This window comes from Parasteatoda tepidariorum, chromosome 9 (genome assembly GCF_043381705.1).
Source record: "Parasteatoda tepidariorum isolate YZ-2023 chromosome 9, CAS_Ptep_4.0, whole genome shotgun sequence".
Lineage (NCBI taxonomy): Eukaryota > Metazoa > Arthropoda > Arachnida > Araneae > Theridiidae > Parasteatoda > Parasteatoda tepidariorum.
The window spans coordinates 29,077,440-29,094,514 of NC_092212.1; the positions used below are offsets into that span (position 1 = coordinate 29,077,440).

The 17,075-nt window shown below is 31.7% G+C and overlaps 1 protein-coding gene across 1 annotated transcript in view; it reads left to right on the forward strand.

Annotated features, from left to right (window-relative positions):
* LOC107447234 (uncharacterized) overlaps nt 1–17,075 on the forward strand; it is a 63,758-nt gene that overhangs the window by 43,010 nt on the left and 3,673 nt on the right. The window contains exons 2-3 of the mRNA XM_016062100.4: nt 10,963–11,085; nt 14,824–15,009. Coding sequence (XP_015917586.1) covers nt 10,963–11,085; nt 14,824–15,009 — 309 coding nt within the window. The remainder of the gene's footprint in view (nt 1–10,962; nt 11,086–14,823; nt 15,010–17,075) is intronic.

The following is a 17,075-nucleotide window of genomic DNA, read 5'->3' on the forward strand; positions in this document are numbered from 1 at the left end:
GTGGGAAACTTTTTTCAGCATTTTCATTTATCTGGGTAAATTAAAAGATTCTCTGATACCACAATGATTTAGTTATTTCTGACTAGATCTAGAATTAAAAGGAGCAAGTACTTTTTGATCCATCAAAGACTTTTTGAATGCCCTAACAGTAGAAAAACCAATTAATTTCGATAATATATTATACCACCTTTTCCATAAAACCACTTCTTGTATCATTGCAATTTATAAAGTCGGGACAAAACGGGTTAACACGTTAAATGCCAAGCAAATTTTACATGGCTTACCCGTCTGGCCAAACGGTAAATAACTACTAACTAAATTTGCAAATATTAGACAGATTTTGCTGGTTTTTTTAGAAGGATTAGCATAACGTATCTGTTCTGTTCTGTTTGGTTTACCTGGGTTCCTGAGGCCAAATAATGCCCCTTTTCCCATTCATCATAAAATACCTATAATAGACATACATAGTACTGTTGAATAACTGGTTCAGATGAACCTGAAAGTTAAAAATTAAAAGAAAGCATATCATGGTTGATATGTCAGCTTGAAGTAAATCCTTTTCGTCTAGGATTACGTATCTGATAAAAGTGGTGAATTATATAAGTCTACGAATTGTTTAGAAATAGTGGTGGATAAAAATCTACTAAACTGAATTTATTAAACCAAGAATCACAAGCATTAAACTACCACTTAAAAACTTAGCATTAAACTTAGCACAAGCATTAAACTACCATTTATTCGCTGACCGGAGCAAGTTGGCATCTCTGTGTATGTAAACAAAACTATTTTTGTGTTCTATATTGCATTAATTACTTTACCGTTTTAGTAACGATAATAATATAAAAAAATTTACTCGAATTATGTGTTTCTAATAATCTTGGCTTCGTCGGTGACCCCCGTGGCGCTACGAACAAACTCTGTGCCGGTCACCGGTGACCCACATGCCATTCAACGTCTTAACTAAAAAATACCTGATAAAAAATAACTTAAATATCTTTTATTTTTACAGAGTTAGTTGGCGCTTCTGCAACTACTTGAATTAACTTATACCATCACTTACAACATAATAGCATACTTGCCAACTTTTAATCCCTTCTATTATGACTGTTCCCAGTGGTATTAAAATGGAATTAAAATTTCAATTTCGAGCAAAAAATGTGTTGTATTTGAAGAAGCTTAAGTTGACAACATGACAGTAACACATATTATTATATATTCTTAATTTTTTTTAAGAATAGTGGTGATCAAAATCATTTAAAAATTAAATTTAAGAAAAAAATATAAAGAAAATTTAATATTTAAGAAAATAGAAATTTATATTTGAAATGAATATTTAAGAAAAAAGAAAAAAAATAGTGTATATTTGCTACTACTTTAAATATAAAAATAAAATTTTGCGCCAAATGCGTAAAAGTTGGCAGGTATGTAATAGGTTAAAACTAACTGGTCCTCTTTACGTATGTTTAAACTTTTTAAATGTAGTGGTAGCTAAAAACAGATTAAATCAAATTTGTTAAAATAAAAATAAGTATTAATACAAAAATTTTGTTTCTACATTAAATATAAAAATAAAATATTCCGGAAAAGTAAGATAAGTAACTATATATGAAAGTAAAACACAGTTTTTCTAATTTAAAAAAATTTTTAATGAGTTTTTAGGTGCAAAATAATATAAATATTCCATTCGTCTGCCCAACCATCACCTCCTACATCAAGAAGCCTCCACACGGTCTTTTATAAGTAGTCCGCGCAGACTGTTTAAAAAGTGAACCAGTTGTGCGCATGAACCCAAAACCTTTTATAAAAGTAATTGAGAGAAATTTATCTTATATATTTGAGAATTGAATCTGTAGTGGTTGACAAGTGAATAAGGCAAATCAATAATATTCATAAATAAAATAAATTTTTCGTAATATATTTACTACCACTTTTTTATTTTAACTATATTCTGTATTAAATGACTCGTTCAGTAAGTGGATATCCTACACAGTGGTCTGTCTGATCGGACTACCTATGAAAAACCGTGTGGCGGCTTTCAGTTATAGGAGGCGTTGACCCAACCCTCATATTTACACCTAGCCTTCTCATTCTACATTAAATAAATTAAGTGAAATAATTTTTTTAGTTAAAAAAAGAATGGCAATGATAAGTAAATTAAATTTTTGTATAAGTCTTAATCCTCAGTTTTTTTTAAAAAATCCTGTTGTTGTTGCTAATTCCCATCTGGTGTGACGGGGTCAGACCAGATCAATAAATCCGTTAACATTAAGAAAATCCGAAACCAGAATGGGAGAGGAATGAATGTCGTACCAGTCCAGCCCTAAACAGTTCAAGATGTGCTCAGGAGATGCCTGGTTTTGTTGGCATTTAGGGCAAAGAGGAAAGATCTTTTGATTAGCAGAAAATGTGAGGCTTTTCAGGTGTCCACTGGCCCGTCGGGATAAGCAAGTGTTGGTTTGCCTGTCACCAGGAAGAGATAGAGTCCTGGTCCTTTTGCTTTATACCAGTAATGAGTAGGTGGAAGCATACACTTTTGTTTGTTCTGGGCTTTTTGCCTTGCGAAAAGTTCAAGGTATGTAAGCTCTGAGGTGGAAGGGACTGGATGATCTAGTCCTTTCTTTGCGAGAGTGTCAGCCAACTCGTTGCCGTGGATATCGACGTGGGACGGGATCCATTGAAAGTGGACCTCATGCTGCTGGGAAATGAGCTTTACTTTTTGTAAGATCGAAAAACTGGCTTTATCTCCAATGAGGGCCCAATTTTTGAGCAAATTCTGCTTATTTTATTCATTCATTTGCTTCTGAACATATATTTTTTTCATATATTTTGTCATCTATGCCTCCAAAATTAATTCAGTTGACATTCTACTGTCAATTGACAAAATCAATTTCGGAAAGAGAACAATTAGTAGACATGTAAAAAAATATACATCTCGTCATAATAATAATTTTGCTACAACATTATTTGTTACTTGATAACTACCGCATTATTTTTAACATAGTATGAACCTACTACAGACAATACTCTACTTTAACACTAGGTTTACGGGACGCGTAATTTTGACGCATTTCGAATTTTATAAGGAAAATTATTAAAACCCGTTTGCATTTTTATTTTATCTTCTGTAATGACTCTTATCCATTGATCGAGGTCAATATACATTGAAGTCTATTTTCTTCAAAAGCGTTGAAATATTGAAATTCTCTTTGTGGTATATCCATCTCTACGGATACGCGTCAATTTGACGCTATCGTAATTTAGACAAAATTTTGAGTAAACATGCAAACATCACATCAATAATAAATAAGTATGTACCGGCACTACTTTGATCCGTTATCCGATACAGTTATCTCAAATGAAACAAGCGATAAACAACTGTTGCCGATAAGCAACAATAGAAAGGCCAAAGCAGAATGTCAATTGATGTCAGATTTTGAAGGTTTCAGTTGCTTAGTTGGAGTATTGAAAATAAAATACTAGAATATTTCATAAATATATACAATCTAATATTTTAATTTTTTTTCTTATAGTATATAATTACATTGCTTTCTAAGTGCAGAGATGCCAACTGCTCCGGACAAGCCAAAATAATTTTAATAAAACGGTAAATAACTACTAAGTAAATTTTGGAAGCATAAAATGGTGAATTATATAAGCCTAAGAATTATTTAGATATAGTAGTGGATAAAAATCTACTAAATTGAATTTATTAAACCAAAAATCACAATTGATAAATTAAAATATATATTTGCTGTCCGAAGCAAGTTGGCATCTCTGTAAGTGCTGTTACATGTCCTCGTTCATGCGTCAAATTGACGCGTGTTCTTAGAGATAGGTATGTAAGAAACGTCCGTAAACCTAGTGATAAGGAATGTTAAAGAATGTAACCTGATAAAGAATGCTAATTAAAAACACGATTTCATTAAAAAAAAAGGAAGAGAAATGCACCTCAAATGACTGCACTAATTAAATTTTTAAAGAACATAAATCGAATGATATCATTTACTATTTTGATACAATTTCACAACTAATTTAATCTTTTTTTTTATTTCTCAAGTATTTGTGTAAGAATTATTATCTCTCTTCAACAACAATTACCTACTTGTAGAAAGAAGAAGTACGTGAAACGTAAATGACCGAATCTTTCTGAGATTAAAATGAATAATAATAATAATAAACTTAGTAATGAGGCCTTAATTATAGTCTAGAGTTGCTTCATTTACCTAAATAGCATGCAGCGTTACTAAAAAGTTAAATAAAAAAAGAGTTTAAAAAAAAGAACTTATGGAATTTATAAATTAAAACTACAAGTTAGTTGATAGTGTTAAGTTATTCATAAAATTTGATGATATTCTTTTTTATAAGTATATTTGCTCAACAAAATGTCTAAAAAGTAAATAGCACTATTATTATTTTTTGAGAATTGAATACAATAAGAAAATTTCAATTTGTTTTTTGTGTATGTATTTTGCATGCAAATTTTGTTTGTATATTGCTATGCATTTTTCGTATTAGGACTTATTTTTAATATGTAATAATTTTTAAAAGTACGCTAAATTAAAAATAAAGTGAATGCGGTTTAATCAAATCGTAATCACGCATTTTTCATTCATTCTTATTTTCAATCTATCCATTTAATCATTCATTTATTCTTCAGTCCGCCATTTGAAATATGAAATTCTAAATAGCCTAGAAGTAGAATATGTTGCAAAATTATTTTTGGTTTTTACTTATGGTCTAAAGATATTGGCAATGCGGTCGACATTGCGCACAAACCACCTTTACTTTTCAGGCAAGCTGGTACTAATTATTCGAAGTTCTTAGGATTTCAAGCCTCGATTGATGATTAACCCTTTAATAGGCCATTTATTTCTAGCAAAGGTAAATTAAAGTATTTTTGGAATTGAAATACTAGTTATGAGAATAGTAACTGATATAGAAAAAAAAACTCATTCTGTTTATAAAAATGCCATTTTTTTGGTGGTAAGTATATTTAACACGACTTATTAGGAACTTATTGACTTTTATTTGTTTATAAAATAAAATTTATAAATGCGACAATCTTCAAAAGGAATAATGCATTTCATAACTTTTATACGTTTTGTTAAACTAACAAATGGTTTTTATTTATTCAAACGCACTCCAAGAAAGCTGAAGTTATTGACAAATGGAAACCTAAATTTAAAGTGGTAAAAAAGTTCACCATAGACTTTAAAAATTGGTGGTAAGTATACTTACCACGGCTTTAGAAAGGGTTAACCATACCTGCCAACTTTTAATCCCTTCCATTATCATTTTTCCCAGTGGTATTAAAATGGAATTAAAACTTCAATTTTATGCAAACAAATACGTTGCATTTGAGAAAACTGAAAATGACAACCATGATAGTAACGCATATTTATATATGTGCTTATTTTTTGTAAGAATAGTGGTGATCAATATCATTTAAAAATTAAGTTTATAAAAGAAAAAAATAGTATATTTTAACTACCACTTTAAATATGAAAATAAAATCTTCCGGAAAATCCGGAAGAGTTGGCAGGTATGGTCAACCCCTTGGGGACGGGTGATTCAGAAAAGCATTCGTACAAAATCAGAATCAAGTTGTAATTAAATAAAAAACGGTAACTTAAATGTAGTCGTTGCTGATTTGACAGACTTACTTTGCTTTTACTTTAATTATTGTTAGTTTAATCATATATATAATCACTGTTAATTCAAAGCATAACTAAATAGTTTTATTTTGAACAAAGTAATGGTGAGTTAAATAAATCAAAAAATTATAACTCCGCCTACAAATAAACTGCTAAAGAAATACTTTGATTACCAGTTTTATCTTTTTACCCTGATTGATACGGTTTTATGCTGGCACGTATTTGTGACAGTCGGTGCGAAAGGGTTAAACCCCAATCTTTCGAAGGGTCTCAGTCATCTAATCACTGAAACTTCGCGCTTAATTACTTTTGGTTTTTTACGACAACAGTATTTGAATGAAATATACATTTCAAGAATGAGACTAATAGTTATGGTTTGTGGTAAATAACATGAAAAGAAATAAATTAAGTAATCTATTTTATAAAAATTACGAGAAGATTGCAAACCAAATGAATATGAAAAATCCTTAAGTCGACTGTAACGTATAAACTTTTTTTAAAAATTAATTTACAAGTCGTGTTATTTAAATTTATTTAGCTCAAAACAGCACAAATCAAATCTATATTCGTTTTTAATGACGCAAATCCTGTATTCCATTTTATTTTAAGAATGAAACAAGAAAATTTTTTCGAATGGAAGAAAGCCTCAATTTCAATACAGACAATTAAGGCCAACAAAAGGTGATTTTTTTTCTACCCGTTAATGTGAACATATTTTGAATTGGTAATCTCGTATCTTGTTTTCTATTTATCTGGCCTCCTTATGTCGCAGACAACAAATTGTGAACTTGCTTTTTCTCTTAAGTTCAATAACCGAACATAAAAAAAAAATCCTAAGAATCACGTTTTTCTAAAATAAATGGAAATAAATACATTAACCAATTTTTATTTATTTTTTCCAATGCAAAAATTAAAGTAATATTACAGTCTATTTCGTTAAGTATAAAAAGAAAAAGTTTCCAGCTCTAAAGAAATAAAACAATTTCGAGAAAATGAAATCTCACGATCGTTTTTATTTGTTTGTTATGTACATAAAGGAACACTTAAGAAAATGGACATAAATAGAAATTTCCTTTGAAAAAACAGACACGTCACATAAAGTGATAAAGGAAATGGACTATTCCAACGAAACATATTTTCCAGCAGTTAGAAGAAATTTTTGAAGCAAATACAATTTTTAAACCTTTTCCGGTACTGTCTAGTCAGTCTGGCGACACTAATTCAACAAAACCTCTAAAAATGTAAAATTAATTTATTTTAAGCGTTCAACAACTACTATTCGTTAAACAAAGAGCTTAATTATGTCACTTAAGTTTAGTTGACACGTGTGCTGCCTGGCTAAAATTATTAATCGAAATTTGCTGCTCCAGAAAGTATTAATAATTAAAAACTTTATAAATTATCTATTTGACCTTTTACGTGCTTGCTTAGATGGATGATTGGTTTAAATTCGATTACATACCTGACAACGTTCACTCTTTCTGAGAATGTATTTTCCAAGTGTAAATTTGTTACCGATAGTAATATAATTACCAGAAAAACAATTTTACTAAAAAAAATATTTATTTAAGTTATGTTTGGGATGAAATTCGCTGTAATAGTGAATATTACGCTTTTATATATTTGTTGTAATTATATGTATATAGTGGTAGTCAAACTCATTTATAATTATTATTATAATTCAGAAAGTGTGATGGAATAACACGAATTGCGCTATTACTTTAAGAAAATGAAATCTTCCAGGAAAACCGGAAGAGTTGGCACCTATGCTATTTCTAATTAATAATGTATAAATGCAAATCGTTTGCTACCACTAAAAAATTATTTTTTGAAAGTACGAAATTTTTATTGTTGATTTCTCTCAAATTTAGTCCTTGCAAATAACTAATAGAAAAGTTTTTCTATTTACTTTATGTTGTACATACTTAATCGATTTCAAATTATCTTGACTTGTAGTGCTTTCGATTAATGTTTTGACTCTTAACCTTCGCTAAACAATTTAAATCCTGAGTTCTCTAACCTCTTTTACTACAACTTAAACTTTTGATCTCATAACTTACTATTTATATGTCTTCTTAGAATTTCTTTCGATGAATCACTAAGTGGCACTTTGCGACAAATGACGAGATCTATATCTAGCATCCAGAGATGGCACATGCTATTATATATGTAAAAAGTGGTAGAAACTCAATAATTTTTTTTTATTTATTATTTCTTTAATTAATCAATCGTAACTATCACTATGATTTACACTTCAAATTATTCTTATTTTAACACAATCATTTATTGCATGCACTTTTAATTATAAATTGAGAAAAAATGTGTTAGAAAAAATCGCTAATATCGCTATCTTTAACCCCTTGGGGACGGGTGATTCAGAAAAGCATTCGTACAAAATCAGAATCAAGTTGCAATTAAATAAAAAACGGTAACTTAAATGTAGTCGTTACTAATTTGACTGACCTACTTTGCTTTTATTTTAATTATTGTTAGTTTAATCATATATATAATCAATGTTAATTCAAAGTATAACTAANAAACTCAATAATTTTTTTTTTATTTATTATTTCTTTAATTAATCAATCGTAACTATCACTATGATTTACATTTCAAATTACTCTTAATTTAACACAATCATTTATTGCATGCACTTTTAATTATAAATTGAGAAAAAATGTGTTAGAAAAAATCGCTATCTTTAATAAAAGTTTGAATTTTATTAGTCACCCCTTTTTGAGTTTTTTAGTCTCCCGTGGCAACCCTGTAATAAGATAACGAGGCTTAGATTATTTCTACTAGTCTAGACTAGGGGTGCAATGTATCTGGGCACCTGGGACGTCAAGCGGCCCCTATCCCATTCATCTTGAATCTAAGTTCAGTTTGTGTTGAATCTTTACGGTCAACAGGCAGTGAGGTTGCTGTATATTCGAAAGATAAATAACAGAAACGTTCCATTCGTCTACTCTAGCCCCCTCTTTCCATTTATACATGAAAATCAGATTATTAAATTAAAAGTCACTAACGAGTTCTCTGTCTTTTTTTTTCTTCTTTTTTTGAGAACGTTCTTTTTTTCGTTCTTCTACTTCTCACGTGATATTATGACCATGCGTGAACAGGGTAAAAACTGAATAGAAAATGTAGTAAAAGCTCTTTATAACGGCACTTATCTATAGCAGATGGAATTGTCGGTAGAGCAAGCTTATAGCTATACGCAATACTGATAAAGTTAAAGTAGCAGCAAGAAAAAATACTCAAATTTAGTAGTCCGCAATAGCTTAAGATGTCTATATTTACACTAAATATTGATTTCAGTAGTTAGCAGTCAGAAAGGGAAGTATGATATATAGATAAGTGACCAACAAAGGGAGCATTTGTAAGTGTATTGCAGGACTCCTTAAATAACAGAATACTTTTTCTTTAGTAAGGCGGAAAATTGCATGGCCGGTGGTCGCCTATAGTGCGGCTTTGAGAACTCCTCCAGGCGAAAAGTCAGGGACTGTCTGCTGCTATGGTAACAGGCGAGAGCACATTTCTAATGGAAAGAAATGGAGAAATGATGGTATTGATTGGTTTATTCACGCTGACCTATGCGAAGATCACGACAAAACTATTCATCCCACACCCCTATTCGAAGTGACTTTCCCTCGTAACCATGGTACCAGCCACGACGCGAGACTGATGTCATGAGGAGTTCTCCTGAAAGCCGCACTATACACATGTTTGCTATAAGTTAGGATTGTAAGAAGGAAATGAAGTGAAATAATATTCTATTATCCTTTTTCTATATTTATACAAGAAATAGGTAAAAATGACTTTGCCTACTTTTGCATAATTTGGTTGGCTTAACGGTCTCTTTTCCTAAAAAAGGGGGGGGGAAGTGATAACACAAGTTGCTATATTAAAAGGTTTGTTTTGTAGAAACAATATAGTTAATACTAGTCTATCATAACAGTTGAATGAAGTCAAATTTCACTACTTTTTAAGGGTAAAGTGACAGATAACAGAAGAAAAAAAATTTATTAATTTAGCATTAGTAAATAAGTGTTTTCATTTTGGTGTTTTTGATACGTAGTTCCCTTTTGTTGTGGCTGGGCTTTAACGGGTTAAACTGAAAGCCTTCTTAAAACATATGCTTGAAAATTCTTAAACATGACAACTAAATTTCGGCATATTTAATCAGTTCTTGTGAGAAATACAGATATCGCAAGCTAATTGAAGAATGCAGCTCTTTGCTAATGGAATAAAACATACGTTGTTTTACGATGCTTCAGATTTATAGGAAAAGTTAAATGTTTCTCATAATAAAACTAAACTAAACTCAGTGACGCGACAGCCCATAGAGGGCCAAGGCCTACTGTGCCTATCTCAGTTTTCTTGACCTTGGGCTCTGGGGTGCAAGAGCAGATGTTCTGGTTAGGTGGTCAGCCGAACGCGCAAACCTCAGTGTTTATTTCCCAAGCATGCTTGATACTCATTTATCGACCCACTGATGGGATGAAAGGCTGAGTCAAATCTGAGTCTGAGGTCCGAATTTAGCGTGTGTAAATATGGCTCCATTTTTTTAAAAAGGTTCAAGCATGATTTTTCAATTGTGCGAGGAGTTTTGCCATGCAATGCCTTTCAAAACATTTGCTGCTGTAACAAAGATAGTTTACATAGTGTAGGTAAAGAAGTGCTTTTACATTTTTGTCCAATCCCTGCAGTAAGAGCCGGGGTGACTTGGGGGAAGGGGATAGAGCACCAAATAGATAGACAATAAAAAAGATAGACGAATTATGTACACGTCGGCTGGTTGTTTCAAATTCCGTCCGAGGTTTGCACCGACCACAGTGCTGACGTAAAATATCCTCAGTGGTAGGCGGATCATGGGTTAGAATCCCTTTGTCGTCAGGCTAACCGTGGGAGGTTCTCGTGGCCTTCTTCTCCATGTAACGCAAATGCGGGTTAATTCCACCAGAAAGTCCTCCATGAAGACAAATTTCTCAAAATACTTGATCCAGGAGTCCCCTTGTTTTCTGGATTGGGTTCAAAATTACAAGGCTACGGTGTTAGGCACTAGAAGTCGTAAACCCAAGAATTGGGTCGGCAGTTCAACGACCATTATAAAATAAAATAAAATCCTTCAGTAAATAGAGGGAATTAAACAATATAAAAATAAGACAAATAAACTAACCTAAAAATGTCTGTGCTCCCCAGAATATACAAAAAGAAAAATGGGCTATACTTTGTGCTGTTATGTAGACTAAAGAATTGATTATTTTATTTATCATTATAATTTACTAATTTTCATTTTTTACAATCTTTTCAGTTGTGTGTGTATCAAAATTGAAGACGTGTATGTATAGTTCCAAAGAAAACTCAACAGAACGAGTTAAAGATCTTCATGATAACTTTAACATCTATACTAAGCGAGGAGACAAAAATTTCACAGGTAAATATTTAATCAATCAAAAACTTTTAAGAACAGTATTGATTTCATGTGTTCGAGAAATTCAGGACTGCATTCTACACTTTGGAGGAAAATTTTCTTCTTTTGATAGTTAAGTTTAATGCAGGACTGCCAACTAGTACTCTTTTTTCAAAATATTTCATAGAGCAAATTGGCAATTAAAAACTGAAACTTCAGATATTTTGCCAACATTTTAAAAGCCACACCACGAGGGAGCTGGAACAAAGTGGCATTTCGTATGAACTTTTGAATCATTTGCAAGTGGGGTGAAAAATAACATTGAATCAAATTAACATAACAAAAAACATAGATTGAAACATAAACGTAGAAGACTTTTTTTTCATTTCTTAAAGCGTAGAGAGATGGCAGCCCTGTTTAATGTATGATTCTTTGTTTTCTGAATACGATTTAAAGTGATTCTCCACTACACTTCGATAAAATTATTCACGAGTTCATTTGAAACGCCATTTTATTCGAGCTCTCTCGTGGTCAAGTCAAAGAATAACTTGTATATTCTTTGGTCCAGCTTTCAAAAGGTTGACAAAGTTAGCAAAATTTTTGAAAGCTTTAGTTTTTAATTGTCTACTACTCTATAAAATATTTTGTAATAAGTGGTGTAGTTGGCAATTCTGCGTGTTTTTTTTTTCTTTTTTAATTTTTTTTTATTGTCTATCACTCTATAAAATATTTTGCAATAAGCGGTGTGGTTGGCAATTCTGCGTTTTTTTATTGTCTATCACTCGATAAAATATTTTGCAATAAGCTGTGTAGTTGGCAGTTCTGTGTTTTTTTTTATTGTCTATCACTCGATAAAATATTTTGCAATAAGCTGTGTAGTTGGCAGTTCTGTGTTTTTTTTATTGTCTATCACTCGATAAAATATTTTGCAATAAGCTGCGTAGTTGGCAGTTCTGTGTGTGTGTGTGTGTTTTTTCTTTTTTTTTTTCATTGTCTACCACTCTACAAAATATTTTGCAATAAGCTGTGTAGTTGGCAGTTCTGTGTTGTTGTTTTTTTTGTCTATCACTCGATAAAATATTCTGCAATAACCGGTGTAGTTAGCAGTTTTGCGTGTTTTTCTTATTATTATTAATATTATTGTCTACCACTCTATAAAATATTTTACAATAAGCTGGGTAGTTGACAGTTCTGTGTGTGTGTGTTTTTTTTTATTATTGTCTATCACTCGATAAAATATTCTGCAATAAGCTGCGTAGTTGGCAGTTCTGCATTTTTTTTTCGTTTTTTTTTATATTGTCTACCACTCTATAAAATATTCTGCAATAAGCGGTGTAGTTGGCAGTTCTGCGTTTTTGTTTGTTTTTTACTGTCTACCACTCCATAAAATAATTTACAATAAGCGATGTAGTTGGCAGTTCTGTGTTTTTTTTTTTTTTTTTTTTTTTTTTTTTTTTTTTTTTTTTTTTTTTTTTTTTTNTTTTTTGGACTTGTTTATGATAAGACCGTTCTGATAAAACGTGACACAGGCTCTTAACCCCTTAGGGACGGGTGATTCAGAAAAGCATTCGTACAAAATCAGAATCAGGACGCAATTAAATAAAAAACGGTAACTTAAATGTAGTCGTTTCTGATTTGATAGACTTACTTTGCTTTTACTTTAATTATTGTTAGTTTAATCATATATATATCTAACCAATGTTTATTCAAAGCATGACTAAATAGTTTTATTTTGAACAAAGTAATGGTGAATTAAATAAATCAAACAATTATAACTCCGCCCACAAATAAACTGCTAAAGAATCATTTTCATTACCAGTTTTATCTTTTTACCCTGGTTGATACGGTTTTATAGCTGGCACATATTTGCGACAGTCGGCGCGAAAGGGTTAAACTCGTACGCTTCATCGAGGACCAATAGTGTAAGATCTGTTTCTATATTTAAAAGGAAACATTATTTTCTAATGAAATGCTTTGATTTATTATCAATAAATTACGAGTGCAATCTGTTCTTCTGGAGAGAAGACATTGCAGTCATGGGCAGGAGCAATGCCTCCTATAACTGAAAGCCTCCACACGGTTTTTTATAGGTAGTCCGATCAGACCACTGGGAAGGAGATCCCCTTTTCGAACGAGTCAATTAATACAAAATCTAGTTAAAATAAGAAAATGGTAACAAATATATGACTAAAAATTTGTTTAATTTATGAATATAATCGGTTTGCCTTATTCACTTGTCAACCACTACAGATTCAATTCTCAAATATACATGATAAATTTCTCTCAATTACTTTTATAAAAGGTTTTGGGTTCATGCGCACAACTGGTTCACTTTTTAAATAGTCTGCGCGGACTACTTAGAAAAGACCGTGTGGAGGCTTTTTGATGCAGGAGGTTATTGCAGGAGCGATTTTTATCAGTAACAACTACAATCAAATCGTTAATAATTCTAGCGGCACTTAAATGAAATTCTTGCAAGATTCTTGCATTCTAATATCATAATAGAAATTAATATTATTAAAGAATATTATTATATATCTTTATTATTAAAGAACCAAAATATGAAAGAATTTAAATTATAGTAAAAAATTAAAGAATCAGAAAATTTTATTTATGTTAAAATGGTTTAAGGATGCTTGAAAAGCCTTACTTGCCAGTCTCTTTTCGGCCTCTCTGGACACAGCTTAACCCCTTAACTTGTGCGCTCGAGTTAAATCGAGTACGCTGAACGGGCTAAACTGTGCACACTAGGGATAATTCGAGCGGCGTTGTATTTCATGCTGCCATAATTTTTCACAGTCGAATATAATCGAGAGTTGAAAATAACAATGTGAAAGCTACGAAAAAAAATCGTTTTATTGATATTAATCATTTACATAGGATTGTAAGCTATAACACTTATTTATTCAAGAATAAAATATAGCCCTTTTCCAAGGAACAAAACGCTATATTTGCAGGCTATACAAGGTTATATTTCTATTCTTTCCAGGCTATATTTCTAGACTATATAAGGCTATATTTCTGGGCTATATTCCAGACTATAAAGGTTATATAAAAGGGTATATCAAAAATTTTCCACCAAAAGAAAAGTTGAACCAGAAGCGGCAACAAATGGAAACCTTGTTCTAAAGTGTGTTTTTTTACATTAAAAAAAAAAATTTTTCTTTTGGCCGGTTTTTTTCAAAAAATCTGTGCGTTAAGGGGTTAATTTTTCTTAGCCAATGTTTCATTTCTCTTTACATGGTTTTTCGATGAGTTGTCGCCAAGGCAAATAAAAAAAAAGCCATAGTTTATATGCCTTACACTTGAAGCAAAACAATGATTTTAAACAAAGTGCATCATCTTGCTGTGAAGAGTTATCTGGGATTTAGAACAGACGAATGAATTAAATATTTTAAAAATTATTAAACTTTATTTAAAAAATCGCCATTTTGGCGATTTTTTACACCTAGAAGACATTTTTCCACCTAGAAGAAAATTATTAAAACCACTGCCTTACTCTTAGTTTCTGCAAATTTTATAGAATTTTTATTTTATCATTTATTTTCCTGAAGTTATTCCTTTAAGTTCCCTTTAAGTTATTTATAAGAAGTGTTACACTTAGTTTAAAAAAATCTAAATCTAAGTCTAATTAAGTTATTTAAAAAAATTGATCCACTAGTTTTGCTACCTCTAGGAAAAGTATTTTCTGAAACTACGAAAATTCCGTAGTAGTTAGAGGTTGTACATATAAAACTGAAATTTTCTGACTTTGTTTTACAGACGATGAAGAAGCGTTTAAAGAGAGCCTACCTGATTTTAACAGCTGGGTTGTTACAATCTCCAGTCTTTCCTTAGCTGCTATGTTCGCTATAACAGGAGGTGTGTTTGCTATAGTCAACGCTATTCGTAATTCTGCAGAATTAGTATTCGGGTTCTTAGGCATCGGTATTTGGAACACGTTTGGAGGTAACATTACTTATTTGTTTTTTAACTAGATTTTTTCGCTTTTAAAATGTGTAGCTTCAAAAGTTCGGTAACTCTTAAATGAAGGATCTAATCAATCTTTCATATATCTTCGTCGGAACAAAAGAAGTACCTCGATCAACAAGAAAAAGTAATCTGTTTTATTCAGGAGAAAAATAATTAACACTTGGAATCCAGTACAGGGCGGCTTTGAGGAGAACTCCTCCAGTCTGAAAGTCTGGGGCAGTCTGCTGCTATGGTAACAAGCGATAGCACATTTCTAATGGGGATGAAATGGAAGAAAAAAGGTGTCGATTGGTTTACTTACGACGACCTACGCTAAGATTAAGACAAAACTATTCACCCCACACCCCTATTCGAAGTGACCTTTCCTCGTAACCATGGTACCCGCCACGGCGCGAGACGGGTGTCTGGAGGAGTTCTTCTGAAATCCGTACTATACACAAATGAGACAACGAAAAAAATATGACAACCAAAGCTGACGTCTTCAGGGGGCACCAGCTCCGGAAACAAAACCTTTTCTATCAAGAGAGCAAGACAAAAGTCTAAAATTGCTACCCTCTGTGTACCCCAAATGTTTTGCCAGAGTCCAGGAAAAGAATAGAATCCATAATATACAACATAAAATACAGAAGAATATAATATAAAATACAGTAGCAAATACAGAAGAATAAAAACAAGAAAAATACATAAGAGTGGTACGAACGAAAGCTTACAAGTACAAATCCAACAACTAGATAACACAACTGACTGCGAGACACAACTAAAATAAAATAAGCATAAAAACAACGCCCCTTAACCTGCGCAGTTTAAGGAAAAAAGTGAAAGAAAGGACACAGGTTAAGGAGAAAAGGACAGAAGGGAAAAGGATAGAAAAGGGAAAAGGACAGAAGTTAAGGAAGTAGTGACCGTACTATACACTTTTCACTGATATTGTCAAAGACTATATCAAAGCTTAAATTGTTATCATATTAATTTTAAAAAAACTTTTGGTTTATTATATTTTATTTCAAAATTATATAGACAGATAATTTAGTAGAGCACTATGGTCCATTTGCTGTATTTTTGAAATTCATCCTGATATTCATTCCTGAAGTAAAGCAATGCAGTACTGGGAGACAAACGGATTCGGTTTGAAAAGTTCCCAGTTAGAAATTACTAGAACCCATTGGCCAATTAGAATTTAGTAGAATAAATTGAACAAAATTGCAAAATATAGCTTGTTTAGGGGATAACAGGAAAATGATAAATAGGAACTTGAGAAAGAAATGTTCTGATCAAGATAATGAGAAGCGAAAAATACAATACATTTACGTCGCACTAAAGCTGCACAATGGGCTATTGGCGACGGTCTAGGAAACATCCCTAAGGATGATCCGAAGACATACCATCACAATTTTGATCCTCTACAGAGGGGATGGCGCCCCCGCTTAGGTAGCCCAACGACTTACACGCGAAGTCGAGCACTTTACGGTAGAACAGTTTAACGAGGACCAGTACCGCACATCCTGGGGATAAACAAGGAAAGTCAATCTCTTGAGAAAATTATAATAACCTCAACTTCCATTTTTTGGAGGGAAATGGAAGTAATTTGAGAGGGAGAAGTGAATTCCTTCTAGACGGGAAAATGAGGCATCGTTTTTGATGTATTTTTCATGAATAATAACAATCACAAGACGATCGGAAGAATAGTTTAGAAGTTATATATATATATACTCTGAATATATATATCCAATCTGAATCTATACTCACCGAATATATATATCTAAACAGGCGAAATATTGTTTACTGTGTATTTTTTATGATGATGAGGAAACTATTCATGAATATGTATAGTTTCATTCTCAGCATAAAACATACATGAAATACACATTCGTGAGTAAAAAAGCATAAAAATGGATATTCATAAGACTATACTTGAACAGTATGAGAATGGAACGATACAAAAAACTGCTCGCAACTTTTGAACGAAGAATTCCAAATTACGAGCAGTTCAAATGTGTAAAAAATATATATATATATATATATATATATATATATATATGTTC